Raw genomic sequence first — 24,520 nt, forward strand, 5'->3', positions numbered from 1 at the left:
CTTTTCTTTCCACAAGGAAAAAGGATGGGAAGGGTAGGAGCAAGACAGCACAAAGAAGTTATGAAGCCAAGAAACATGTTGATAGACACTTTATTGTGGCTTGTTTGTAGTAAAACATTCAACCCCTCAACATGGATATCTGTTTTGGTGGTGTTTTTCTGTTGGAGACTACAGGGTGGTGTTCAAAGGCTTTTAGCCTCATCTTATATCAGTCTAGTCAGTGGTTGCCTATAATTTGATAGTTCAATGAGTTAGAGGAAAATGTCAGGAAAATCTGGTCTTATCCCAAATTAAGGGCTGCAAGATTTGTGACCCATTAGTATAAAGTGCTTATGTTCAGTGCAAAAAAGGCAGACTCAGAAGGGCAAGCAGATGCCAGAGAAGGACATTTCCTGGGAGATGGATACGTTCTATGACTCAAGGAAGGAAAAGCCAAACTTTAGCCCAAATGGGTCTAGTAGTTTCATTACAGTCTTTCTCCTCTCTAACAGGACCAAAACTTCTCATCTGACAGATGTCCATGAGTTGTTTATTTTACTACTAAAAATCTTGGTTCAGAGGGAAATCCACAGGGTTTCTAAGCACCAGAGAGACACTGACTTCAGCTTCCAGTTTCTGTTTGTCTCAGCATCATGGATGGGACCAATAGGCTGAGCTCTGGCCAGTGAGAGGTTCAGAGCTGCAGAGCTTTCTTTAGGCCCCTCATTTGCAAATTGAAGTCACTGAGTATGACACACCTTTTCTCAAACATTGTCACATCTTGCGTGGGGACACAAGACAGTGCATATTAAAGAAGCACTTCACCTAGTTTTCCACCAACCGGATGTGACCTATTCATTATCCCCTCATTCTGACTCTGTCCAGAGGCCCAATTCCAAAGCCAACCCTTGACTCCCTTTTCTAAGACAGAGAAAAGAAGCGCACTCCCTTTCCAATGACCCCACATGCCTACATATCCATCCTGTGGTCCTGAAGAGACTGAAGGGAAGCAGGAGGGAAAAGGAAGCAGCTTCCTAACCAATTCAAGGAGCGCGAACAGGACTGCAGCTCAAATAGGTAAAATCGAGTCATTCGGTCCTAGGATCCTGGCCACCATTTCTCTCCCCAGACTCTCAAAGAGGAAGTCCCATTCTCTCACCCACCAACTTTGCAGCAGGGACATTCACAACAGGCAGCTCTGTGCTTGTGAGCATCCGCTCCCCCCCCACCCCCCCACCGCCACCTCCCTTGTATCCCTGTTTGGATGTTAGCCTTTCTTTCCCTCTAGCCTCACAGACCTGATCATCTATACACATACCCACAGCTCTCAGATGCCTGCACCTGAAAACCCTTCTATTCAGACTACCTTCCAAAGACTCCAGGACTTCTTGTGCTTGGGAGAAAAGACACCTGGAAAACAGGTTTATTCCACAGGTAGCACTTGCCCCAAAGCCATCTCTGAATTTTGGAATGGGAAGGAAGGAAAAGAGGCAATCCTTTTGGTGTTGCTCTAATTCTCTGTAAAAGCCCTCTAGGTAAGAGGAGCTACTAAAGCACGTCCACAGGGAGGGGACTGTACAAACAGGACAACCCGGGTCAAGAACCAAAACGCAGGGAAGGTTTTCAGAGCGGCAAGTCTAAAGTGCCTCTTTTCAATGGAGAAGAGTTTCATTTGTTCAGAAATGCTTGGGCGTAAACATCAGTGCACAGGAACATGCACGTGTGCGCACACACACTCACTCACTCACTCTGAGGTAGAAAGAACTGGCCATCTCCAGACAAACACACATAGATTCCACAATTTAGAGAAACATGGCACTTGCGTGAAAGGTCCTATCCTTGCCCGGGAAGGCAAGTAGGGTCCAATCCAGCTCTTTCCAACCTAGGGCAGAGCCAGAGAAGTCCCACTCCACAGGAGGAAAGAGGTGGAGGGCATCGCCATCACTGCTGTTGCCCAGCTCTCAGGCCACGTGTTCCTAGCCCCACTGTCCAAGGTCACTTCCTGGAGCCTGAGCCATGGGCACCCCGGGGGTGGCTTGTCAGAAGCCATTGGGCACAGATGTCTTGCACTACTGCATCCCCGCTGCTCTTGGCGGCCTGCTGCACCTGCTGGACGAGGGCTGTGGCCCGTGAGTGTTCTTGCTTCACAGCAATCAAGTAGGCAGAACGCAGTTTGCAACATATCAGGTAGGCCCGAACCTGGCAGTCAGTTATAAAAGAGACAGCGGAAAGGCATCCATCACTGACAAATCAAGTATACAGAGCTGCAGCAGAAAGCTCGGGCAGACAGATACCACGTCTCACCTGCCACGTTCATAACGGGATTCGTGCATTTTATGGTATTATAACAACTCTTTCAATATTCTGGACATACGCTATAACACTGTGTTATTTCATAGTGTAAAAAGTTATTACAAACAAGCTAAGAATTTAAAAAAGAAGGCAGGCCAGCAGGCAGTCTGGCCTCTGTCCACTCCCTCTGACACTCTCCTCCTCACTCTCCCCCTCACTCTCCCAGGCTCTCCAGCATCTTCTGGGGTTCAGGATCAGCATTGCTCTTGCCCAGAGTTGTGATTTTGTAGTTACTTGGGTGATTATTTGATTGATGCCTGTCTCCTTGACCAGACTTTAAGCTTCATGAGGGCAAGAGTAGTGTCTGTTTTTTCTACTCCTGTAGTATTCCTGGCACCTAGCACGGGGCCTGGCATGTAGTAGATGTTCAATGAATATGTATTACAGGAATGAATAAACCATCAGAACCCTCCTAGAATGGACACATAGATCCTCCTCTATTTTTCTGTTTTCAGCCTGCTGAATCTAAAGTTTTTTCAATAAATACAGGAAATCTGGGGAGGAAGACACACACACACGATTGGAAAAAGTCGAATTAAGGTCTAACTCCACTTAGACTTGATTTGACTCTGCCTGTTTGGACCAAAGGCAGCTGTTGCAGGATGTGCGTATGTGTCTATGTCCCAGGATCGCTATCTCATGAATCCCCAGCTTGGTGGAGACAAGAGTCCCTTCCTTCCTGGCCCTGGTCTCCCCAGCACCCCCTGGTTAAACAGTGCTCTAGGCTGGTGAGCAGAGAGGCCTTCATAAGCTGCCACAGAGCTTCTGCCAGCAGCTGACTTTCTGCTGCAATAATCCCTGTTGGTTAGTGGAGGGGACTCGCCTTGCTTCCTGTGTCAATGCTCCATCTGTTATTTGTTTTGGTCACTAAAGTGTTTCTTTCCTCTCTAAGCTGAATTATAAATAATCTCCTACAGCTAGATGATGTCTGGCTTGTTCTGAGGTCACTAAAGTGATCCAGTCCTGTGCTGCTTGGGTATCCGCTTGCTGCCCTAGGATGTTAGCTCTCCCCAGGCCTTCAGCTCCCCTTAGCATCTACGTACGCTAAGCGAAATATATATCACAAGTTGGCAGGCAAAATTCCTACCAAGAGAAGAAGGGCATTTTGCCAGAGAGTCTGGAATGGAGTTGAATGAAGCTGTTTTTTGGCAAGCCCTCATGGACTAAGATCATTTAACTCCGTTAGACAGCTGCTGAGAACAAAATACCTGAAAAAGTAATAAGGACTGTCTCTATTTTAGTGCATGTCTTTCCCAGAAATAGAGTCTCTGTCCTGCTGAGTGGGAGGCTCAGTGAAGGCTTGAGAAAGAACTGCAGTCTGGGAATCAGAGGACCTGGGCGACTGTCCTGGCTGTTAGGTTCTCAATCTGACTCTAGAAAAGTAATTCTCTACATTTCAGGATGTCAGAATTTCATCCTTTCCAAGGAGCTCATCATGATGTTACAGAAATAAATGAAGAAATGTTTAGAACTTGTTCTCCTTAACCCTGGAGACTGAAAAATGCCCATTAAGTTCAGTCCCGGATTAGCAATACTGTCATGGGGAGCGTGTAAGAAGCTCTTTGCCTGACATCAGTTTTCGTCGCAGAGGACTCAGCTGTCAGATAATTTTTCTGCCACTGGCTTTCTCATGCCCCTCCTGGCCTGGGGCCCTTCCTGCAGATGGCAGAAGGATCAATCCAGGGGTCAGCCACAAATGGGGGCATCTGGGAAGATTTTTATTCTGACTGGCACTCCTCCCAAAGGCAACGGGAAGCAAAGGTTCACCAATTTCCCAAACAGGGATGAGTTCTTTGGCCCCTGAGGAGAGGTTCATTCTGGAGACCGAGACATTGGTGGACATTGTTGGTCAAAGTGTGCAGTGGGTTTTTTTTCTTACTGTACCTTTTTCCCTCTAGGATAAAGAGATACCTGCTTACTCTGGGAACCTCAATCCATCAGTCCACCCAAAGATGGAGGTGAGGTGAGGGATTTCCTAGGGCTCTCTGAGAGAAGACACCAGTATAAAATAGAGATTCAAGAGCAGCCTAGGTCATGTTTGTCTTGGGGATAAAGACTTGGGAAGGCAAAGACTCATGCAGTCCATGTTCACCTGCTCCTCATCTATTCCTTCCTTTCTACACCCCTATCCAAGCCTCAGCTCCACCTCTGATAGTAAAGAAGCTGAGATACGGGTTGTATGGAGCTATTGTGGGGAGCGAGGGATAAAGGTGACAAGGCAAGCCTGAGACACTATTCATTGGCATCACCAGGGTTTGGAGACAATTCCGCTCACCTTGTTGTCATCATTGTGTATTGCCTGGATCAGGCCCTCCAGCTCCTGTGCAGAACAGAAAGAGCACTGTGAGAGGGAGAAGAGTCCCGCAGTCTGGGAGCCAGGGCCCAACCCAGCCTCAGCCCAGCCATTCTGACTTCAGAATGAAAATGTCTGCCTGACTTTTTTTTTCTCAAAGACATGGGGTCTCACTATGTTGCCCATGCTGGAGTGCAGTGGCTTCTCACAGGCATGATCCCACTGTTGATAGCACAGGAATTTTAACCTGCTTCATTTCCAATCTGGGCCAGTTCACCCTTCCTTAGGCAACCTGGTGGTCCCCTGCTCCTGGGAGGTCACCAAATTGATCATGAACTAAGTGCAGGCACTAAGTTCTAACACTAAGTATGTATCGGCATAATACACTATAGTCCAGAACTCCTGGGCTCAAGTGATCCTCCCGCCTCAGCCTCTAGAACAGCTGGGATTACAGACATGTGCCACCACATCCGGCTGACTCTTCTTTTTAAACTCAACTCCTGCTTTAAGAACAAGAAAGAAGGCCAGGTGCGGTGGCTCACGCCTGTAATCCCAGCACTTTGGGAGGCCGAGGCGGGCAGATCATGAGGTCAGGAGACGGAGACCATCCTGGCTAACATGGTGAAACCCATCTCTACTAAAAATACAAAAAATTAGCCGGGCGTGATGGTGGGTGCCTGTAGTCCCAGCTACTCAGGAGGCTGAGGCAGGAGAATGGCGTGAACCCAGGAGGCAGAGCTTGCAGCGAGATACTCCAGCCTGGGCGACAAAGTGAGACTCTGTCTCAAAAAAAAAAAAAAAAAAAAACCAGGAAAGAAAATTTAACCATAACACTAAGCTTCAGAATTTAGGGAGAAGGAACAGTTCCCAAGAGGCCTGTCCTCGGCCTTCACAAATGGATGTGGCTCTGTTCACTCCAAAAACCCACCATGGGAGGACAATTCCGCAGGTAATAGGCTCAAAGTTCATCTGCTGGCCCACCCTGACCTCCTCTAGAATTGCAGGAAGAAGCTCAACTCCATAGACACATCCAGGTGCAAACAAATTTACACAATGGGATGCTGAGGTCCACTCTGGGTATAGACATCATCTCCATAAATTTTCTTTACAGGGAAGGGTCAGTTGTGGTGAGGCCATTATTGCAGAGGGGTTCAGAATGATAAAAGGATCTTGTAGAGTTTCAGGCACATTATAGGAAACAGAATAAGGATGGGGATGTGAAGACACTGAAATTGATGGAGGAGCCAAGAGGTACGGGAGGGAGTGTACCTGGGGTGGAATTCTCTTGAACGCTTCCAGGCAGTTGAGGAGGATGGTGTCCCCGTCACTTTTGGCTGCCACGCCTGACTCACTGACACATTTGAGCAGTTGCTGGATCTCACTGTACTTCTCTTTCTCCACCAACTGGCGGGCAGCTCTGCAGTAGGTCATGGCAGCATCCAGCTGGAAGTCCTAGAACAGAACACAAGACGATGGGCTTAGGAGCAGGAAACGTTAACAGTGGGGAGGGAGGCAGCATTTAAAAGCTCTCGCTATGCTTGGTATAGATAAGCCATATTGATTGTGGTCACAGTAGAAAACATAAATATACCAAACAAAAAGCAAGCGTCAATTCCTCTTTGGAGTTAGGTAGACCTTTAAGAGGCATCCACAAAAACTGCAGCTGTAGTATCTAAAATGGTACATTTCACTTGCTGCGGTGGCACTCACTGAAAATATTCTTATCAAAATCCGAAGACTAGTTCATTTTCTAATAAGTCTGCTTTTTCTTGAGAAATGGGCATTGGGGGCTGGTATTTGCTGCCCTGGACACCTGGTGCTCTGTTAAGAGGCAGATGACTTAGTGTTCAGAAACAGGCCCATTCACTGAAAGACTCATTTGCTGAAAACTGCCAGATAAACACCTTAAACCTGGTTTAGGAGAACCTTTATGCCACAGAGCCTGGGTGGAGCTGCCCCTCTGCCTGCCTACCAGGGTATCTGTGTGTGGTGAGCTCTGTCCAACACCGAAAATAGATGGGAAGAAAAACACCTGACTAATCATGTATGAAGCCACTGATCACTGACACACGCACAATGCATAAATACCCTGCCTGCCCTAAGCTGCCTGCTCTCAGCTCCTGGGGTATCTGCATGGAGCTGTGTGGTGGTGGGCAGGTCTGTAGAGACTCTGCCCTTCATGGTCTCAGTGCCCTGCTCCAGCCCCTGCTCCAGTGCCACAGCCCCACCTGTGTCCTTTTATCACAAGCAATAGGAAACATATTCCTCCAGCCAGCTCCTGTACAGACCAAGGATGGGGAACAGCCCTTGTGGCCAGTGGAAAGCCCCTGGCCACCCCTCCAGCCATGCTCCCTGTGAGAACCAGCAGTGTTTCTCAGGGAAACAGCCGTGGGGAACTGTCTGAGACCTGGCTCCTGGTATTTATTTGGTAGCTTTTGATGAATTTGTCATGGGTTACTTGGCTTCTGGCGAAGTGGCCTAGAGTCCTGAATTTGACCCAGTTCTATAACAGTCACCTCCTTGATTTCATCCCTAATGTGCATGTAAATCTACTTTTCTTGGGATAAGAATTTCCTAAAGAATAATCTCTCCCGGAACTGTGGTCAGGTGCTGATTGCCCTCAGTATGATTTGAATGATCCAAGTCATACCTGCAGAACACGGAAAGCAATTCCAAAACCATCTTCTACATTTTTCCCTCCCAGCATGACCTGAAAAGGAAAGGGAATCATGCTTAAAAACATGACAATTACTACAGAATCCTCTTGACCAAGAACGAAGGCCTCTATTCAATTATTCAACAAATATTTGTTGAGACCCTGCTAAGTGCCAGGCACTAGGGATACAAGAATGATCAAAATGGACCTGATCACCAGTCTTCGGTGGCTTATATTCCAGTGGGGAGGCAACCATCAAACAACTGAAATGATCACTAGACAACTGCAATTATGATAAGTGTTCTAAAAGATGACAATAGTCTGCCAGAGGTCTGAAACGCTGCATGTACCTTGCAGGCAACATCCATTTTCATGTGGTTATTTCCAAACAGGGTTGGCAGAGGCAAAGTGGTGATTTGAGAGGTCCCAGCACTTTCACACCGATGCAAGAACCTGGTCACTTCCATCTGCAGCTGAAGTGTGTTCATGTGCCTGTGGTGACAGAATATGCACAGTCCAGCCTCATGAGGGGCCCCAGGAGTGAGGTGACTGAGGCCAGGAGACTGAGAAGTCGAATAATACGGCAATGAAAAAGAGAAAACAAATGATGCAGTGGGAAAAGAGACCTCAAATACCTTGTAAGCAGTTATGACAAGACCAAAAAAATGGTGATCTCGTGTCCTGCACAGACTCACAATATTACGGTGCACTGTGGAACCAGATAGGGTCCAGTCATTTAATCGATAAGCATTTATTGAGCACCTATGTGCCAGGTACAATCACAGAGGTCAAGAGAGATGAGCCCTGCCCTCAGAGTTTATAGGCTAGAAGAGAAATGAATAGTAAACAAAACACATAGAATAGTTAGCAATTAAGCCTCTGGAGGCAATAAATGGTAGTGGTAGAGCATTTACTCCAGATGTTGTGTTCTATGTAGAGGGACTGGCAAGTATAAAAGCTGAGAGGAATTAAGGACTTGGTGTGTTGAGGAGCCCTGAGGAGGCCAGGGATCGATGCTTAGCAAGAAGAGAGTAGCAGGAGATAAAGATGGTGACATCAGCAGGGGCCAGAACATGCAGGAGCCTTTTTGCCTACTGTAAGGAGTATGGAGTGTAGTCTGATTGTAGCCTGTGATGCTAATCCTCCTTCCAGTCCCACTCCCCCTGCCAGCTCCTCTGTAGGCTTTCCAGGCTTGTACTAGACACTGTCATCCAGGGACGATTCCCTTTAGATTTTTTTTCAGGATTCGGGGAATGGACAAGGGTAGCTTCATCACCAACAGACAACTGCTCCCACCCTTTCTGCCCCACACCAATGGTCCCCTGAACCTCCAGCTACCTTGACACATCAGCTGCAGTCATCTTCTTTCTGAAGAATGTGGTTTTCTTCCTTCCAGAGCTGCGGGATGTTTCTTGGAGGTAGATCTTCAGGTGGTCCTTGGCCTTAAGTAGCCATGAGAGCTTCTCTCCCAGTTCTGTATATGACTTTGCTTTGTGACTGAAGAACCGAATACAGGTCATGGCGGCCCGAACTTGGTCCTAGAAGAGGAAAATAAATGTTCAGGTCAAAGTAGATCAGGGTTTTGGAGGGTGGGGTGTGATGAGAATTCTCATCTGATTTCTGCCTATGAGAACTCGTTTCCAGCACCCACTCCCACCACCAGCTGAACTGCTATTTTGAGCCCGTCACCCCAAGGTCCAAGAGATCCTGAAGTGCACTGACTGGTGGAGATCTTGGGTAGGACATTATTCCACCACCAAAGAGATGCTAAAAGAAGATATTTCTGATTCTCCACTCAAATTGGCTTTACCTGTACTTTGGCATTAAATAATTCAATTTAGTAGTGACAATCCCCAGGCAGATTGGGAGGAACGTGTTCCTTCTCCCTTCACATATTTTCTCTAAAAACACTAACTTTTCCATCATTCCTTATGAATTCTACATTCATGCCTCATGCTTATCTTGAAACTACCATTCATTTCTTTTTTTTACCTGTCCATTTCTTGCTTTCTGAAGAATGCAGTTATTGACAGGATTAAAGTCTGCCCCCAAACTCAGGATGGAAATCCTAATATTATTTAACAATGCTGGAGAGCAACATGGATTTGCTCTAGGGTCAGCCAAATAGCAAGGCCAGGGACCAATGACAGCCTCATTCCCTCATCGTGTACTGCCTTTCCTGCAGGGTGGGGCACCATTAACAGAGGTAGAAGGCAGGAAGGGGCTGACATTACCTTCATAAACTGCTGCAGCTCATACAGAATGTGGTAGTAGTTCTTCTTCTGTAAATGTTGGCAGGCAGCAATCAAGTACTTTCCCCAGCTCTCCAAGGTTGGATCAATGGATTCTAGCAAGTTCTCCAAAGTGTGTAGCTTCCCACTTTTATAACTTGGCTGGAAAATGCCTTCTATAAAAACTTCTGGAGGACTCTCCTGGAGCAGGGCAGGGCGAGAAGTCAGAAGTCTTGAGCCTGGTTCTGGCACTGTCTGGGATCCACTCTGAATTTCCTTCTATTGATGGACCTTCAGCATCCTCCCAATGCAGTGCTTCTTAATCTTTTATGTGTCACAGATACCTTTGAGAATCTCACTCTAGCGACTGCTTCACTTCTCTCCTTCCTTTTACAGAGAAGCCCCTAGACAGGGTTATCTACCCTCACTGTCTCCAATTCTCTCCTGTGATTTTTCTCTTGAACCCACTCTAATCTAGCTCTGTACTCAAAACTCCCATTGAAACTGCCCTTAGGTCACCAGTGACCACTAAACTCTAAATCTAACAGTTAATTCTTGATCCTCATTTTCTATCTGATCAATCAGCAGCTTTTGACAGAGATGGCTTCTTCCTCCTTGAAAAGCCTTTTTAAAATAATTGAGAAAAAACTCTCCTCAGTTGGCCTCCAGCACACTATCCTCTCCAGATTTTCTGTCTATGTCTCTGGCTGCTTCTTCTCAATTTTCTTAGCTGATCCCTCCCAATCTCCCCAGGGCTTAGGAGGAACCTACACTCTTTTCTATTTATACTCACTCTCTTGGTGATTTCATCCAGGCTCATTGTTTAATATACTGTTGATTTGCTGATGATGCCTAAATCCCCATCTCCAGATTGTTCATTCCTCCTGAACTCCAGAACTGTACATCCAACTTATATCCAATTGTCCACTCAACATATCCACTTGGAGATCTAACTGAATACATCTACAACTACATTCCTGCTTGTTTCTTGAAACCTGCTCTTTCCACAGTCTTCCCTTTCTCAGTCTGTGTCTCCATTCTTTTAGTTGTACAGGTCAGAAACCTTAGTCATCTTTTCCCTCACACTCCTTCATCAACTCCATCAGCAAATCCTATTGGCTCCACCATCACCATTACAGCACACAGAATCTGGCCACTTCCCACCACCTCCCCTGGACCACACTGGATCCCAACATCATCGTTTGTCTGGATTATTGCAACAGACTCCTCCCTGGTCTATCAGCTTCCATTCTTACCTCTTGTCAGTCTAACGCCCACAAATGAGCCCAAGTGACTGTTGAAACTGAAGCCAGATCACGTTACTCCTCTGCTCACAGTCTCCCAGGGGTTTCCCTTCTCATCCCTCACAATGTCCACAAGGTCCTGCGTGATTTGGCCTGTGACCTTTCTGACCTTATCTGATAGTACCCTGGCCCAGCAGACTCTGCTCTAGCCACCCTGGCCTTTGCCCTCATCACACCCTCTGCCTTCCCTATAAATCTGCATGATTCACTCCTTGTGTTCTTTGGCGCTTTACTCAGATGTCACCTTCCCTGGGCACCCAGTCTAAAATTATACAAGCCACCCCTTCCTCCTCCCTGTTTTATTTTTCTTCTTCTTATTCATCATCTACAATATCTACTTTATTTCTCATGTTTACTATCTCTCTTCCTACTATGGGGGCAGATATTTTTGTCTTTCTTTCTTTCTTTCTTTTTTTAAGACAGAATCTCACTCTGTAACCCAGGCTGGAGTGCAGTGGTGCAATCTCAGCTCACTGCAACCTCCGCCTCCTGGGTTCAAGCGATTCTCCTGCCTCAGCCTCCTGAGTAGCTGGGAATACAGGCTCGTGCCACCATGCCCAGCTAGTTTTTGTATTTTTAGTAGAGACAGGGTTTCATCATGTTGGCCAGGCTGGCTCAAATTCCTGACCTCAAGTGATCCACCCGCCTCAGCCTCCCAGAGTGTTGGGATTATAGGCATGAGCCACTGTGCCCAGCCTTTTGTCTGTTTTTTTACTACTGTATCCTTAGTGCCCAGAATAGTCCTTGGCTATTTAATAATCATCTTGGCATTAGACTTGAGGTTAGGAGTAATTAACGGAGAGTCAAGGATGACTATAAAGTCACAGTGGTATACCATGCTAGCATAGTGGCACTGGGCACAAGCTGTTTGGAAGCAGAATGGATCTGGGCTTTGAGAACATTCATAGTGGGTGAGGGTTAGGTACTAGGTACTAGGTCAGGTGCCTGAATATACAGATAAGTAAAATATGGGCCTTCTTGGTCCAGATGGAAAGACTCAATTGTAAACAAACAGTTGCAATCCAGTAGGATAAATGCAGTACCAGGGGCAATGGTGGCTAATGCTGCTTGAGTGTTCTGTGAATGCTCAACAGAGAGGGCCTGAAAGGATACTAAAAGGATAAATAGAATTTTATTTATTTATTTATTTATTTTGAGACGGAGTCTTACTCTGTCGCCCAGGCTGGAGTGCAGTGGCGCAATCTTGGCTCACTGCAACCTCTGCCACCCAGGTTCAAGCAATTCTCCTGCCTCAGCCTCCCGAGTAGCTGGGATTACAGGCACCTGCCACCCCACCCAGCTAATTTTTGTAGTTTTTAGTAAAGACAAGGTTTCACCATCTTGGTCAGGCTGGTCTTGAACTCCTGACCTAGTGATCCACCCGCCTCAGCCTCCCAATGTGCTGGGATTATAGGTGTGAGCCACTACTCCCGACAAATGAATTTTTTAAGAAAAAAGGCTGGGCACGGTGGCTTATGCCTCTAATCCCAGCACTTTGGGAGGCCAAGGCGGGCAGATCACGAGGTCAGGAGATCGAGACCATCCTGGCTAACATGGTGAAACCCTGTCTCTACTAAAAAAAATAAAAAAAATTAGCCAGGTATGGTGGTGGGCACTTGTATTCCCAGCTACTCGGGAGGCTGAGGCAGGAGAAGGGCGTGAACCCAGGAGGCGGAGCTTGCAGTGAGCCAAGATTGTGCCACTGCACTCCAGCCTGGGCGACAGAGCCAGACTCTGTCTCAAAAAAAAAAAAAAAAAAAAAGGAAAACACGGAGAGGCAGGGGGCACTCTAGGTAGAGGAAATAGCACATAAAGACTCGTGGACATAAGACAGTGCATGGCGGCCAGGCGCGGTGGCTCACGCTTATAATCCCAGCACTTTGGAAGCCCAGGCAGACAGATCACAAGGTCAAGAGATCGAGACCATCCTGGCCAACATGGTGAAACCCCGTCTCTACTAAAAATACAAAAATTAGCCAGGCTGGTAGCATGCGCCTGTAATCCCAGCTACTTGGGAGTCTGAGGCAGAAGAATCGTTTGAACCTGGGAAGCGGAGGTTGTAGTGAGCTGAGATCTCGCCACCACACTCCAGCCTGGCAACAGAGCAAGACTGTGGCTCAAAAAAAAAAAAAAAAAGACAGTGCGTGGTAAATCAGGAAAATTTAAGTAATTTAATGAGTCTGGAATGTAAGGTACAGATAGGATTTGTGGTGAAAATAAATTAGAGAAATAAGGAGGCCTGATCCTGGTGAGTTCTGTAGCATGCTAAGGAATCTGGAGTTCTTCCTGTGGCCATGGAGATCCTCTGAAGGCCTTTTAGGGAGGGGAATAACATGAGTCTATTTATGTTTCAGAAAGCTCAGTCTTTGGGCAGAGTGGGCAAAGGGACAAAATACACAGGGAAAAGGCTAGGGACAGAATGTCTTCCATGCTCCAGGCATTCAGGTGTAATTTTCACAATGTCTTTTCTCCTCTCCCTACCTGCTTGAGAATAAATGTAAGATATTTCAGTTCAAGGGTAATTATGATTACAGCAGAAAAAAAGAAGGCTTATTTCCTAGCTCTGACAAATATAAAGCAAGGGCACTGCTGTCGTCAGCTTATACCAAGCTAAGGAAGTAAGCAGCTTAGCTCTCTGGATTACAGCTGTCAGAGGGAACGGAACTAGGTGATTTCCATTCTCAATTTGTGCCTGGGAAAAGCATCTTTACTGCTAAACTCGTCTGGAAACTGAGGAAAAGGAAAAAAGTTGGCAACTCAACTCCATATAACATGACTTCTACGTTGTTCTTAAGACCTGGTTAGTAGCTAAGAATAGTCAGTAGCTAAGCACTGGTAAAAACACCCCCTTTCACTGTCCTGTAGGGGTATAGTCATAATAACTTTGTGAACTGCTGATTTCACTTGGATCAATCTTAGAAAATATGTCTATCTGTACATTTGCATTGGCTGCTGTTTTGAATTAGGGTGGCAGAGTGAAATTAAAGTCTGCTTTGAGCTCCTTCAATTTCCTACAAAATTTGGTACATCTCAGCCAATTTCTCCAAATGTTATTATGGAACATTCAGATAAAAAAAGGAATGTAGCTGGGTGCAGTGCATGTGCCTGTAGTCCCAGCTACTCAGTAGGATGAGGTTGGAGGATTTCTTGAGCCTAGGAGGTCAAGGGTGCAGTGAGCTGTGATCGTGCCACTGCCTTCTAGCCTGGGCAACATAGTGAGTCCCCATCTCGAAAAAACAAAAACAAACAAAATGGGTCACGGTAAAACGAAGTCCTGATTGCTTATCAAGGGCTCCAAAGATATAATGTTCTTCAGTGGTGCCTTTGCTTCCAGTGGGAGGGGGGCAGAGGATGGGAGAAGAAAAAAAGAAGAGCATACTCTCCTTTCATCATCTATTTGGGGTTCAACTATAGGATTGGCGCCATGGGTGCTTCCTGGCCCTTGTAGTAACAACTCTGAATGGACCAGCAGCTGGGTCAGAAGCTGGACACCATCCCAGGCCAGGTAGGGAGGCGTGTGGAAGCAGACTGTAAGCAATATGCCCAAGGCCACACAAGACTCACACTGAGCATCTCATTCCAGAGACCATGCTCTTAACCACTATCCGATTCTGCTGCATGTTTTGGGAGAAGGAATGAAACGTGCCTTTGCTGGTGAGGGCAGTGATTTGGGACCTAGGCTAAGACTTTTCACACTCACTGAATAACAGTTGTGCAGAGTCCTCTGTTTTGACCTGACTCTGCTAGAGATGGCCCCATAGCTCAACACAGGGTTAAGTGTCAGGGGGTTATTGTCCCCCTTAAGGCTGAGTGGTCCAAGCCACAGGAGTAAGGCAGGCACTGCCTTTTTGAGCTGTGTCCATGTCTCACCTTGTTGAGAAGGTGCAGAAGAGCTTCCCGCAGGCAGCTGTGCCTCACATAGAAGCTGATGATGGCCAGGTTGGTGCTATAGTTGTGCAGGTAGAAGAGGCATTCCTGGTAGTAGGTGTTGTTCATGATTTTCCCTTCAGGAATCACTGCCAGAGAAAGGCTCTGCGTCCGAAGGGTAGCTTCCAGTTCCCTCAGGGTGGCAAAGTAATCGTCATCTTGCTGACAGCACAGGAGAGGGAGAGAGAAAAATGAAACTCAAAAAGTTCTCAGCAGACACTGAAAATATTGCTTGCAAAGAATATTTAACAATGTGCACACCAACATGGCACATGTATACATATGTAACAAACCTGCACGTTGTGCACATGTACCCTAGAACTTAAAGTATAATAAAAAAATAAAAATAAAGAAAGAAAGAATATTTAACAATGTGGAAAAATGTTCACAATTTTTCACAGTGTCAAAGGTAGAACAGGCAGGATACACAATTCTATATATTATGATATGGTACAACCCCTGTTTCATTAAATAACGTAACATAGAAAATTCACCAGAATCTTAACACTAATCAGTCTGTGTATGTATGGGATTATATGTCATATGTCATTTTTATCTTTTTAAAAATTGTTTCCTTTTTTTTAAAAAAAAATTGCGTCTATTACTTATCTAACCATGTATGGTTACTTATCTAACTATATGTGATGGAAAAAAAAATTTTAGCCTGGTCGATGCTGAGCCAGGACTGACACTGTTAGCTGAATTTCCACTGATTCTTTTCCCAGGTGATTGCTATTCCTGGGCCTCCCTCCCTGAGCCAGGCACTCTTCCTGCTTTGCTCTTACCAAGGATACAAGGGGCCTCACTGTGGACTCTAGGTACTCGACCACATCCTGCACCAGCCTTGAGCCATGATTCAGCTGATTGAGGTCAAACGGGGGCTTCAGACAGCGACTAAACTTCTCCCGTGCAGCAGTGAGGTTCCCGGCTTTGAGGCAGGCCATGCCCCAAGCATGCCATGCCCCGGTGGTATCAAGCCCAGTCTTTGTGGAGACCTGGGAGAAAAATTGCCCCTTTTAGTGAGTGGTAGCTACATCCAGGCCTAAATGTCCCAAAGACCTATTCTATTCCCAAGTTGCCAACCACCTCATCCCCACTATCTGCCATTACTTCTCTGCTGGCAAACTAGTCATGCTCCCGATTCTACCCCATGGGCAGGACAACTGAGAGACAGCAATACCTGTTTGCAAGGCTAAGCAAAAGCAACTTGCTACAGTGGGGTGGAAGTAAGCTTTGTCTTTGTCTCACCTCAACGCCCAGTTGGTAGTACTCGGCTTCCAAAAGCTGGTTCCTTAGCCTGGTTACCGCAGCTGGCTGCAAGATCTGATCCAAAGATGGCACGTGGCGATAGGCAGCAGCAACTAAAATATTCAGCACGTCTACCTTGCTGATGTAGCTACAAGGAGGAAAAGGGCAAGGCCATGAGGCTCCCCAGAGTCTTACTAAGAGTAGCCGCTTAAAGGTTTCCTATTCCATTTTCTTTTTTCTGTTTGTTTTGAAACAGAGTCTCGCTCTGTCACCCAGGCTGGAGTGCAGTGGTCCAATCTTGGCTCACTGCAACCACCACCTCCTGGGTTCAAACCATTCTTCTGTCTCAGCCTTTCCAGTATCTGGGATTACAGGCGCCTGGCACCTCGCCCAGCTAGTTTTTATATTTTTTTAACAGAGACAGGGTTTCACCATGTTGGCCAGGCTGCTCTCGAACTCCTGACATCAGGTGATCTGCCCACCTCGGCCTCCCAAAGTGCTGGGATTACAGGCCTACTCCATTTTCAATGTGAAAGTGATCATGAGAATTGAGAGTTGCATAGCATAGATGCCATGAGTGAAAGCCCTGGAGTCACACTGAATTCTGGCTCTATTACTTAGTAGCTCTATGACCTGGGGCAAGTTAGTTAACCTTTCTCTGCCTTAATTTACTCATCCGTAAAATGGATATACAGTCATGTGCCACATAATGACGTTTCAGTTAGCAATGAACTGCATATACAATGGTGGCCACATAGGATCATAATATCATATTTTTACTATACTTTTTCTATATTTAGATACACAAATACCATAGTGTTACAATTGCCTACAGTATTCAGTACAGTAACATATTGTACAGGTTTGTAGCCTAGGAACAATAGGTCATAACCTAGGTGGGTAGAAGGCTATACCCTCTGGGTTTGTGCAAGTGCACTCCATGGTGTTTGCACAATGACGAAATCACCTGACAATGCATTTCTCAGTACATACTCCTGTCGTTAAGTAATGCATGACGTGACAGTGGAGTTTTAAGGATAAAATGAAATAACCCAAGTAAATGAGCTTAGGATAATGTCTGGAACTTTTCTGGCACTCAATGAATGTTAGATATTAATGTTTGGAGTGGGGATGCTCAGGAGTATTTGAGGCAAGGCCTTTACACTGTGTGTTGGGGGCTTACAAGTGACCCATCTGCTTTTTGGTCCTTTTGAACCCTCCTTCATGAGTGAGAGAGCACAGATTCAGTATCAATGGCCTGTACTCCTGGTCAGTGCACAGGCCACATCACTACCATTCCCTGGAGATGCTGCTGGGTGGAGGCATCCTGGTCCTTCACTCTTATTCTAGACTTGACATCCTCACCCTGGGTTAAGGATGGGCCCTCATTATAGCCTAGTAGGGCTGCCTTCTGTGATCTCACCTGATGCTTGTAAAAACCTTATAAGGATAGAAAGCCCAGAGGGCTGGATTATACTGTCTAGTGCTGCTGAGACAAGCCTACATTCAAGGTTCCTGAATCTCGTCTCATAACTGCAGCAAAAACCTCTGTGGATCCTGACTTATCCACTAATTAACTAGAGAGGGATTCTGTACGTCAGTGATTCTTAACAATGTAGGGATGGGGGAGAGGAAAGTATAGTGTATAAGAGTATCGGCACTCATTTTTTTTTGCATATTTGGGAAATGAAAACATTTGTAGTAGGTGGTGAGTTTATTTTTATGTTTTTAGAGACAGGGTCTCACTACATTGCCCAGGCTGGTCTCGAACTCCTGGCCTCGGGATCCTCTTCCGTCAGCCTCCTGAGTAGCTGCAATTACAGACAAGAGCCACTGCACCCAGCTGAGTTTTGTTTTTAAGCCTATATTTATTTATTTGTTTGTCTATCAGAAGGGGGTATGAGTTAAAAACATTAGAAAAATACTCTGAAAACCAAGAGTTTGTAAGTGATTTGCATGGCAACACGTGAGCAATGAATCCACTCCCATCAACAAACTGGTGCAAAGGGAAAGATTCTTAGAGTGGGAGTGTCTGAATGCAGGATCAGAGAAAAGACTGTTTAAATAGAAACCATTGCTGTAAACTGTCAAAGACGCGCAAGACACCTTGGGGTGGGTGAGAATCCTAGTAAAGTGAGGACTTCCTTACTTTCTGCTGCCCTGAGCCTAAAAATGGATATTTCCTTCATCTGTATTACATTTTAAAGGAAATACAGGACTTGATGTGAAGTTTGTTTTCCCCCCAATCTAAATATCTTTTCCTTTTTTCATTTACATTACTGATATTTGAGATACATTTGAATATATTTTCACTTTTGCCTTAGTCTTTTTTCATGTTTCCTTTGTTTTCCATCTTTTTTTTCCTCCTCCTGTCCTTTTCTCATAATTAGGTAGATTTTTTATTCTTTTCATGGTTATTTCAAAAATTTAACACATATCTGTTTCTTCATTTATCAACTTGAAAAATTATGTAGAATCTATTAGCTCTTGATATAAAGGAATCAGATTAGTTCCTTTTCACTTCCTTCTACTTTGTTTCACCTCCTCCTGCTTTTCTCAACCTTCTAGTTTTTGTTATTAACAATAATAAAAATTACTAACATTTTCGGAATACACAGTATATACCAGGCTTAGTTCTTCACCATTTACATGGATGATCTCATTTTATCCTCGTAACAGCCCCATGAGATCAGTATTGCCACCCCATTTTATAGAGGAGGAGACTGAGGCCTAGAGGGGTTAACAGAGCTAGGAAGTCGTGAAGCTGGGATTTGCTGTGCTCCATGCTGGCTGCTGAGTTTGTAGGCAAGTATTCCAAGCAAATGTCTGAGGGAGGCAATGATACTGCAAAGAAAATTATGCTCCCTTCTCCCAAATCTGGTTAGGACTGAGTGCTGGGAACACACAATCTGAGTCACGCATCTGAGTGGATAAGCAGGGAATTAGGAGTCACTGTCAGGTTAATGGATGGAGTCAAAACCGGTTGTACAGGAACCTGAGGGAGGTCTAATCATACCTCTTCCATACACACTTCTACTTTATGACCCCGGTTCCTACCTGGGACACAGGAATAGACCAATTCCCAGAGTGCTTTTTAAAATCTATTATCCAGAACTCACTGAAGTCACAGTTTGAATTTGGTCAGGATTGGAGTAGAGTTTTGTTCAAGGCTAATCACTGGACATTCAAGGAGGACACATTTTCTTTAAAAGCCAGAAAGTCCCACAGAGACTAAGGGTGCTTCCCTACATTGACTTTAATGACAAATCAACTAATGAAAGTCTTTACTCTCTTTCTGACTGGTATAGCTAGAGTAAACTCTGCTTTGAGGATCTGCTCTGAAAAAGAAAAGGACACAGGGTGTCAGGTAGGATGGAGAAGAACACTTGAGATCTGGCAACACTGTTTCATCAACATTACAGAGATGAAAAATCTTTCAGCATGTCTTGTCAGAGAGGATGGTGAGATAAAAAAATCATAGTGGGGTCAGAAAAAGAAGCTGGCTAGAAACTGCTCCTATGTAAAAGAATAGAGACCCATTGCCCTCTACCTGTCACAAAGAGCCAAGTCTTGGCTCTGGCCGGCTTTGACGAACATCATCTTGGCGCTGAACAGCAGCTGCTTCATGATGTCTGTGAGCAGCCCGGCATCCACCTCTGGGTTGGTGAGGCCCTTGGAGAGCCTGCAGCAGTGCTCAATCAGCTGGTGACCACAGGCAATGCTGTCCCGGTGCAGATTCAGGATGGCAATGCACAAGGAGGCGCTGGGGGCCTGGCCGGGGTGGAAGAAGGGAGAACACACGGTGAGTCCAGGGGCCAGAACATTCTCCAAAGGCAGCTGGGTGGCAGAAATTATCCTTCCCCTTTCAAAAGGCTGAAAGACCCTGGAAGAAGGAACCAGATTCCACAAGAAAGCAGAAGTGGAACTAAACAAATTTCAGATGTTCTAAGTAGCACTGCCAAAACTCTGGCTTTTAAGTTATGTCATTTTACTGGGAAGAAGGGCACTGTGTCCACTTCTTACCTACTTCTTTATTTTTTTGAAACAGGGTCTCACTCTGTTGCCCAGGCTGGAGTGCAGTGGTGCGATCTCAGCTCACTGCAACCTCTGCCTCCCAGGCTCAAGCAATCCTTCCACCTCAGCCTCCCGAGTAGTGGGGACCACAGCTTTGTGCCACCATGCCCGGCTAATTTTTGTATTTTTTTTTTTGTAGAGATGGGGATTTCACCATGTTGCCCAGGCTGGTCTCAAACTCCTGGGCTCAAGTGATTCACCCACCTCAGACTCTCAGAGTGCTGGGATTACAGGTGGGCACCACTGCGCCCAGCCTTGTTACCTACTTCTTGACAATGTCCATAGGTCCCCTCCTTTCTCTGGTCCACTAGTGCAAGTCCTTATTGCTGACTTGGACAACAATGGTCAGCTCACTTGTCTGATCACCTAGAGGAGTTTCTGCTTTAAGCCATGGACACACTGCTGCTAAATTAATATTCCTAAAGCACACTTGGAAACCTTTCATAGGCCCTTGATACCTATCAAGTAGATAGTCCTTACTACAGAATGCAAGGCCCTATATATAAATAATCCTTTTCAAGCTTACCTTTTATCAGCTCTCTATTAACCCTATTGACTCTATGTTCCCTTCAAATTAAACAGCTTCCACTTCTCCATTCATGCCTGGCAATTTTGGACATGGTGTCTTTGCTCGGATGTTTTAATTTTGTATTCTTTGTCCTTCCCCATCCCCACTTTCCTCACAACCCCGAGCTTTCTGCTTGTCACACTCCTACCATTCTTCCAAAGCTCATCTTAAATGCTGCCTCTTCCAGGAAGCCTTTCCTGGTCTCCCCTTGTTCAATTCCCAAGATGTTCATTATTTTCTGCCTTAATGGATTTACTGGTTTAGCTCCCATATTATTGCACTATAAACAAGTAAAGGCCAGGTGTGTTCACCTACCTCTGTATTTCTCGTCATACTGCTACACATCATAAAGAAACTTAAGTGACCACTGCATTTTATTGCTATTACCTGCTCATAGTAAAATTCACTCCGCACCAGCTCATTTTCCTCCTCTTTGAGATCCAAAATCCATTCCACCTCATCTGCTTTGGGGACTCTCACCACAAATGAGTATGGAGGGCTTTCACTCTTGGAGCTGTCTAGAGCTGAGAAGAGAAATGCCATTCATGTGTCATTCACTGGCTGCCAGTTCAGTCTAACCCAGTCCAGTAAGCTGGCATGAGTTGCAGGTAGACACTTGCCTGCTATCTCAGGGCCCCTTTCTTTCTCGTTGGTTCTTTTTGTTTGCTTTAGGACACCCCACTAAGCACCTCAAACCGTCTTCCCCAGGCGTAGACCTGGGGTGAGTGTTACAGTATTTGTCACGTAACCTTCTTGCTTCACACAAGAAACCTTAAAAGGGGCATGTTTCTCAAATAGATGGCTGAGCCACTGGATACTCTAAAAACTAACCTGTTGTGGACAGATACAGGCCAAACTATTAACAGGGATTACCTAGGGGTAAGGAGGGAGCATGGGGAGGTAGGATGCTAAAGGGAAACTTAAGAAAAACTAAAATAAAATCACCTACTAAAAGTTAAGAACCAAATTATTTGGTTGCTGGCCTTCTCAACGCTGTAAGCTAATGGGCCAGTGTAATAGGTTAATATGATGAACTTCAGAGGAAACAGGCTGATACAAATGCCAAGAATTTGCTTTGGCAAACAAGTTGGATGGAGTGCATAAGTTGGACAAGTATATCAGTCACAGTTGATATGCTGAAGATAGAGTCAACGTAAGTACACAAATGAAGAGTCACAGAGAACGAGATTTGGCCTTACCTTCTGGTTTTCCTGAAGGCTCCTCTGGTACACTGAAAACAGAGAAAGAAAAATTATTAAATAAATGCCTGAGTCACTTCTTTGTTTTGAGCTTAGTAGACAGCATCAACTTACGGTGTCTCCCTGGTACAATGGAGGGCTCTTTGAGGGTAGAATTTTTGAATGAAAGAGTCCCCCATCAATACTAACTGCCCATTTCAAATCTCAGCAGTATGGTGTGTGGGTAATTCCTCCAGGAGTGAGGGAGGCAGTGGTATGCTAGGGTCACGGAAACTGTAGAATAAATATGGTGTGTCTTCCTTCCTATGAGATCAGTAATCATTATGGTAAATAATGACCAAAAATGTTCATATCAGGACAAACACAATAATGCTATGGAGGAGAATATAAACTCTATTTAAGTTTGTAAATAAAACATGCAGAATTCAAAGTAACTGGTTTTGGATGGTTGCTTTGGCCCATATTCCTAGATGCTCTGGGAGTCTTAGGTTCATGCTTCTTTGCTACTAGAAGTAGTGGAAACAATTGGGCAACACTGAGCCAACAAACAAAGTCTTGATCTGTCTCGCCAGAGGTATGGGCAGTTTCTGAAATTTGTTACAAGGTGAACTCTGTGTAGGCAAGTATGGAGGCTCTTCTAATTACGGATTACAAGCAAGAATGACTACCTAGATCAGAGTTGATATAAGCAATGCCCAACCATTCAGCAGGTGTGAACATGTCCATTTGAGTCCAGCTGAGACCAGTTGAAGCAAGAGAGGCTAGAAAATAGGTGAGTTGGTGAACTAAGCTCAATGGCCTCTGTCTGGGGAAGGGCTAAGGAACCAATGTCCTGATTTCAGAGAGAACATCATGTAAGAGCCTTGAACACCTCTTCCTCTCACCCTACTTTCTCTCTTAGTGGTTTCTCTGACCAAGGTCAGTGTACAAACACTTCAGTGTAGAGTTAATGGCATTTCAGTGTGAATGTTAAACATTTCTGGACTTGAAATGCTCTCCATAATGAGACTCCTAGGAGTGTAGGGACCTGGGGGAGGGTGCAGCGGTCAATAATAGCAACAGCCCTGCTGTAGGACACTCACTCTTTGTTGCAGTAACTATAGCACTGATCACACACACGAGCAGGGTTCTCTCTGCAGCCTTCAACCACCATTTTCTTAGTGGAGCAGGAGCTGCACACTAGCCGGCCACAGCGGCGACAATGATGACGCCTGTTAAACTGAGGAATGCCATCAGGAGGAGAAGAAAGAGGGAGGAGAGAAGGGGAGATTGCCATCAATCCATTTATACATGGTATTAACTACCAGTGGCTTACTTACTAAGAACACCAACTGCTTGGGTCTCTATTGGAAAAGGACACACCAGTCCTTGCCCTCAAAAATCGAACATTTAAAAATATCTGTCAGCTGATGGGCAAAGGTGCCAAGTCGTGGAGCTTTGCAATAGCTCCTGACAAGTTCTACTTGTGTATGGAGGCAACATGTGGAGAAACAAGAAAAAGTAGTGGGGAAGAAGTCACTTTCTGAGCCAGTGCAGATCACATTTCTACTGGTATTGATGACAATGATTAAAAAGTATCCCTTTCAAAATGCCTTTATTTGTTTTCCCCAAGGTTATTTTAGCAGGTGCCATTTGTAACACATGATAAACATGAAGCAAGACTTTTAGGCTGGGCGTGGTGGTTCACGCCTGTAATCCCAGCAGTTTGGGAGGCAGAGGTGAGTGGATCACCTGAAGTCAGGAATTCGAAACCAGCCTCGCCATGGCGAAACCCCATCTCTACTATAACTACAAAAATTAGCCAGGTGTGGTGGTGGGAGGCTGTACTCCCAGCTACTTGGGAGGCTGAGACAGAAGAATCGCTTGAATCCAGGAAGCAGAGGTTGCAGTGAGCAGAGATCACACCACTGCACTCTAGCATGGGTGACAGAGCAAGACTCTGTCTCAAAAAAAAAAAAAAAAGACTTTAAAAATATAAACACTTAGGTATAATTTAATTTTACACACAAATTCTTAATTTGTATCAGTCAATTCAGAATTTCTCATCAGTCTTCTCCAAATTATATACCTTCTCTATACATCCATATTCTGATGTGTGTAATACAGTAATAATATTACCAAGCTCATCAGGTTATTGTAAAATTTAAGAGAGATAACTTAAGCAAAGCACTTAGTATCATGCTTGGAACATATACAGTAGGCAGTCAATAAAGGCCAACTGTTATCATTATTAGAATTTAAAGATTAGAAACTCTTTCTATAGTCTACCCTATATGTAAGTAAACCTTCTATATGGTGGTTTCAAAGCTAGAGAGCAGCCTGTCATGCAAAACTCCTTTTGGTGGCTTGTCATATGTCTCAACAAGCCACAACCAATTGTCCTCCTTGAAGACTTGTAAGTTTAAATAAGGAAAATATCTGACTTTGCTTTCCTAATATCTTTTTTTTTTTTAAATCAACTTTTATTTTAGGTTCAGGGGTACACGTGCAGGTTTGTTACATAGGTAAACTCGTGACTCAGGGGTTTAGTGTACAGATTATTTTGTCACCTGGGTACTAAGCATGGTACCTAGCAGTTTTTCTTCCCTGAACTTCTCCCTCCTTCCACCCTCTTCTCTCTCAAGCACACTCCGTGTCTGTTGTTCCCCTTTTTCTGTCCATGTGTTCTCAGTATTTTGCTCCCACTTAA

General features: G+C 45.1%; 1 protein-coding gene across 1 annotated transcript in view; it reads right to left on the reverse strand.

Moving 5' to 3' along the window:
- Window positions 1–73: 73 nt before the first annotated feature.
- The window catches only part of ZFYVE26 (zinc finger FYVE-type containing 26), a 73,439-nt gene continuing 48,992 nt past the window's right edge, over window positions 74–24,520 (reverse strand). Inside the window, exons 29-42 of the mRNA XM_054448790.2 lie at window positions 22,914–23,050; window positions 21,832–21,863; window positions 21,020–21,156; window positions 19,541–19,761; window positions 15,991–16,138; window positions 15,528–15,737; window positions 14,686–14,904; window positions 9,515–9,712; window positions 8,619–8,818; window positions 7,631–7,772; window positions 7,275–7,334; window positions 5,894–6,076; window positions 4,607–4,651; window positions 74–2,178 (exon numbers count right to left, since the gene is read on the reverse strand). Coding sequence (XP_054304765.2) covers window positions 1,975–2,178; window positions 4,607–4,651; window positions 5,894–6,076; window positions 7,275–7,334; window positions 7,631–7,772; window positions 8,619–8,818; window positions 9,515–9,712; window positions 14,686–14,904; window positions 15,528–15,737; window positions 15,991–16,138; window positions 19,541–19,761; window positions 21,020–21,156; window positions 21,832–21,863; window positions 22,914–23,050 — 2,136 coding nt within the window. The 3' untranslated portion in view covers window positions 74–1,974. The remainder of the gene's footprint in view (window positions 2,179–4,606; window positions 4,652–5,893; window positions 6,077–7,274; window positions 7,335–7,630; window positions 7,773–8,618; window positions 8,819–9,514; window positions 9,713–14,685; window positions 14,905–15,527; window positions 15,738–15,990; window positions 16,139–19,540; window positions 19,762–21,019; window positions 21,157–21,831; window positions 21,864–22,913; window positions 23,051–24,520) is intronic.

The sequence above is a fragment of the Pongo pygmaeus genome, chromosome 15 (genome assembly GCF_028885625.2).
Source record: "Pongo pygmaeus isolate AG05252 chromosome 15, NHGRI_mPonPyg2-v2.0_pri, whole genome shotgun sequence".
Classification (NCBI taxonomy): Eukaryota; Metazoa; Chordata; class Mammalia; order Primates; family Hominidae; genus Pongo; species Pongo pygmaeus.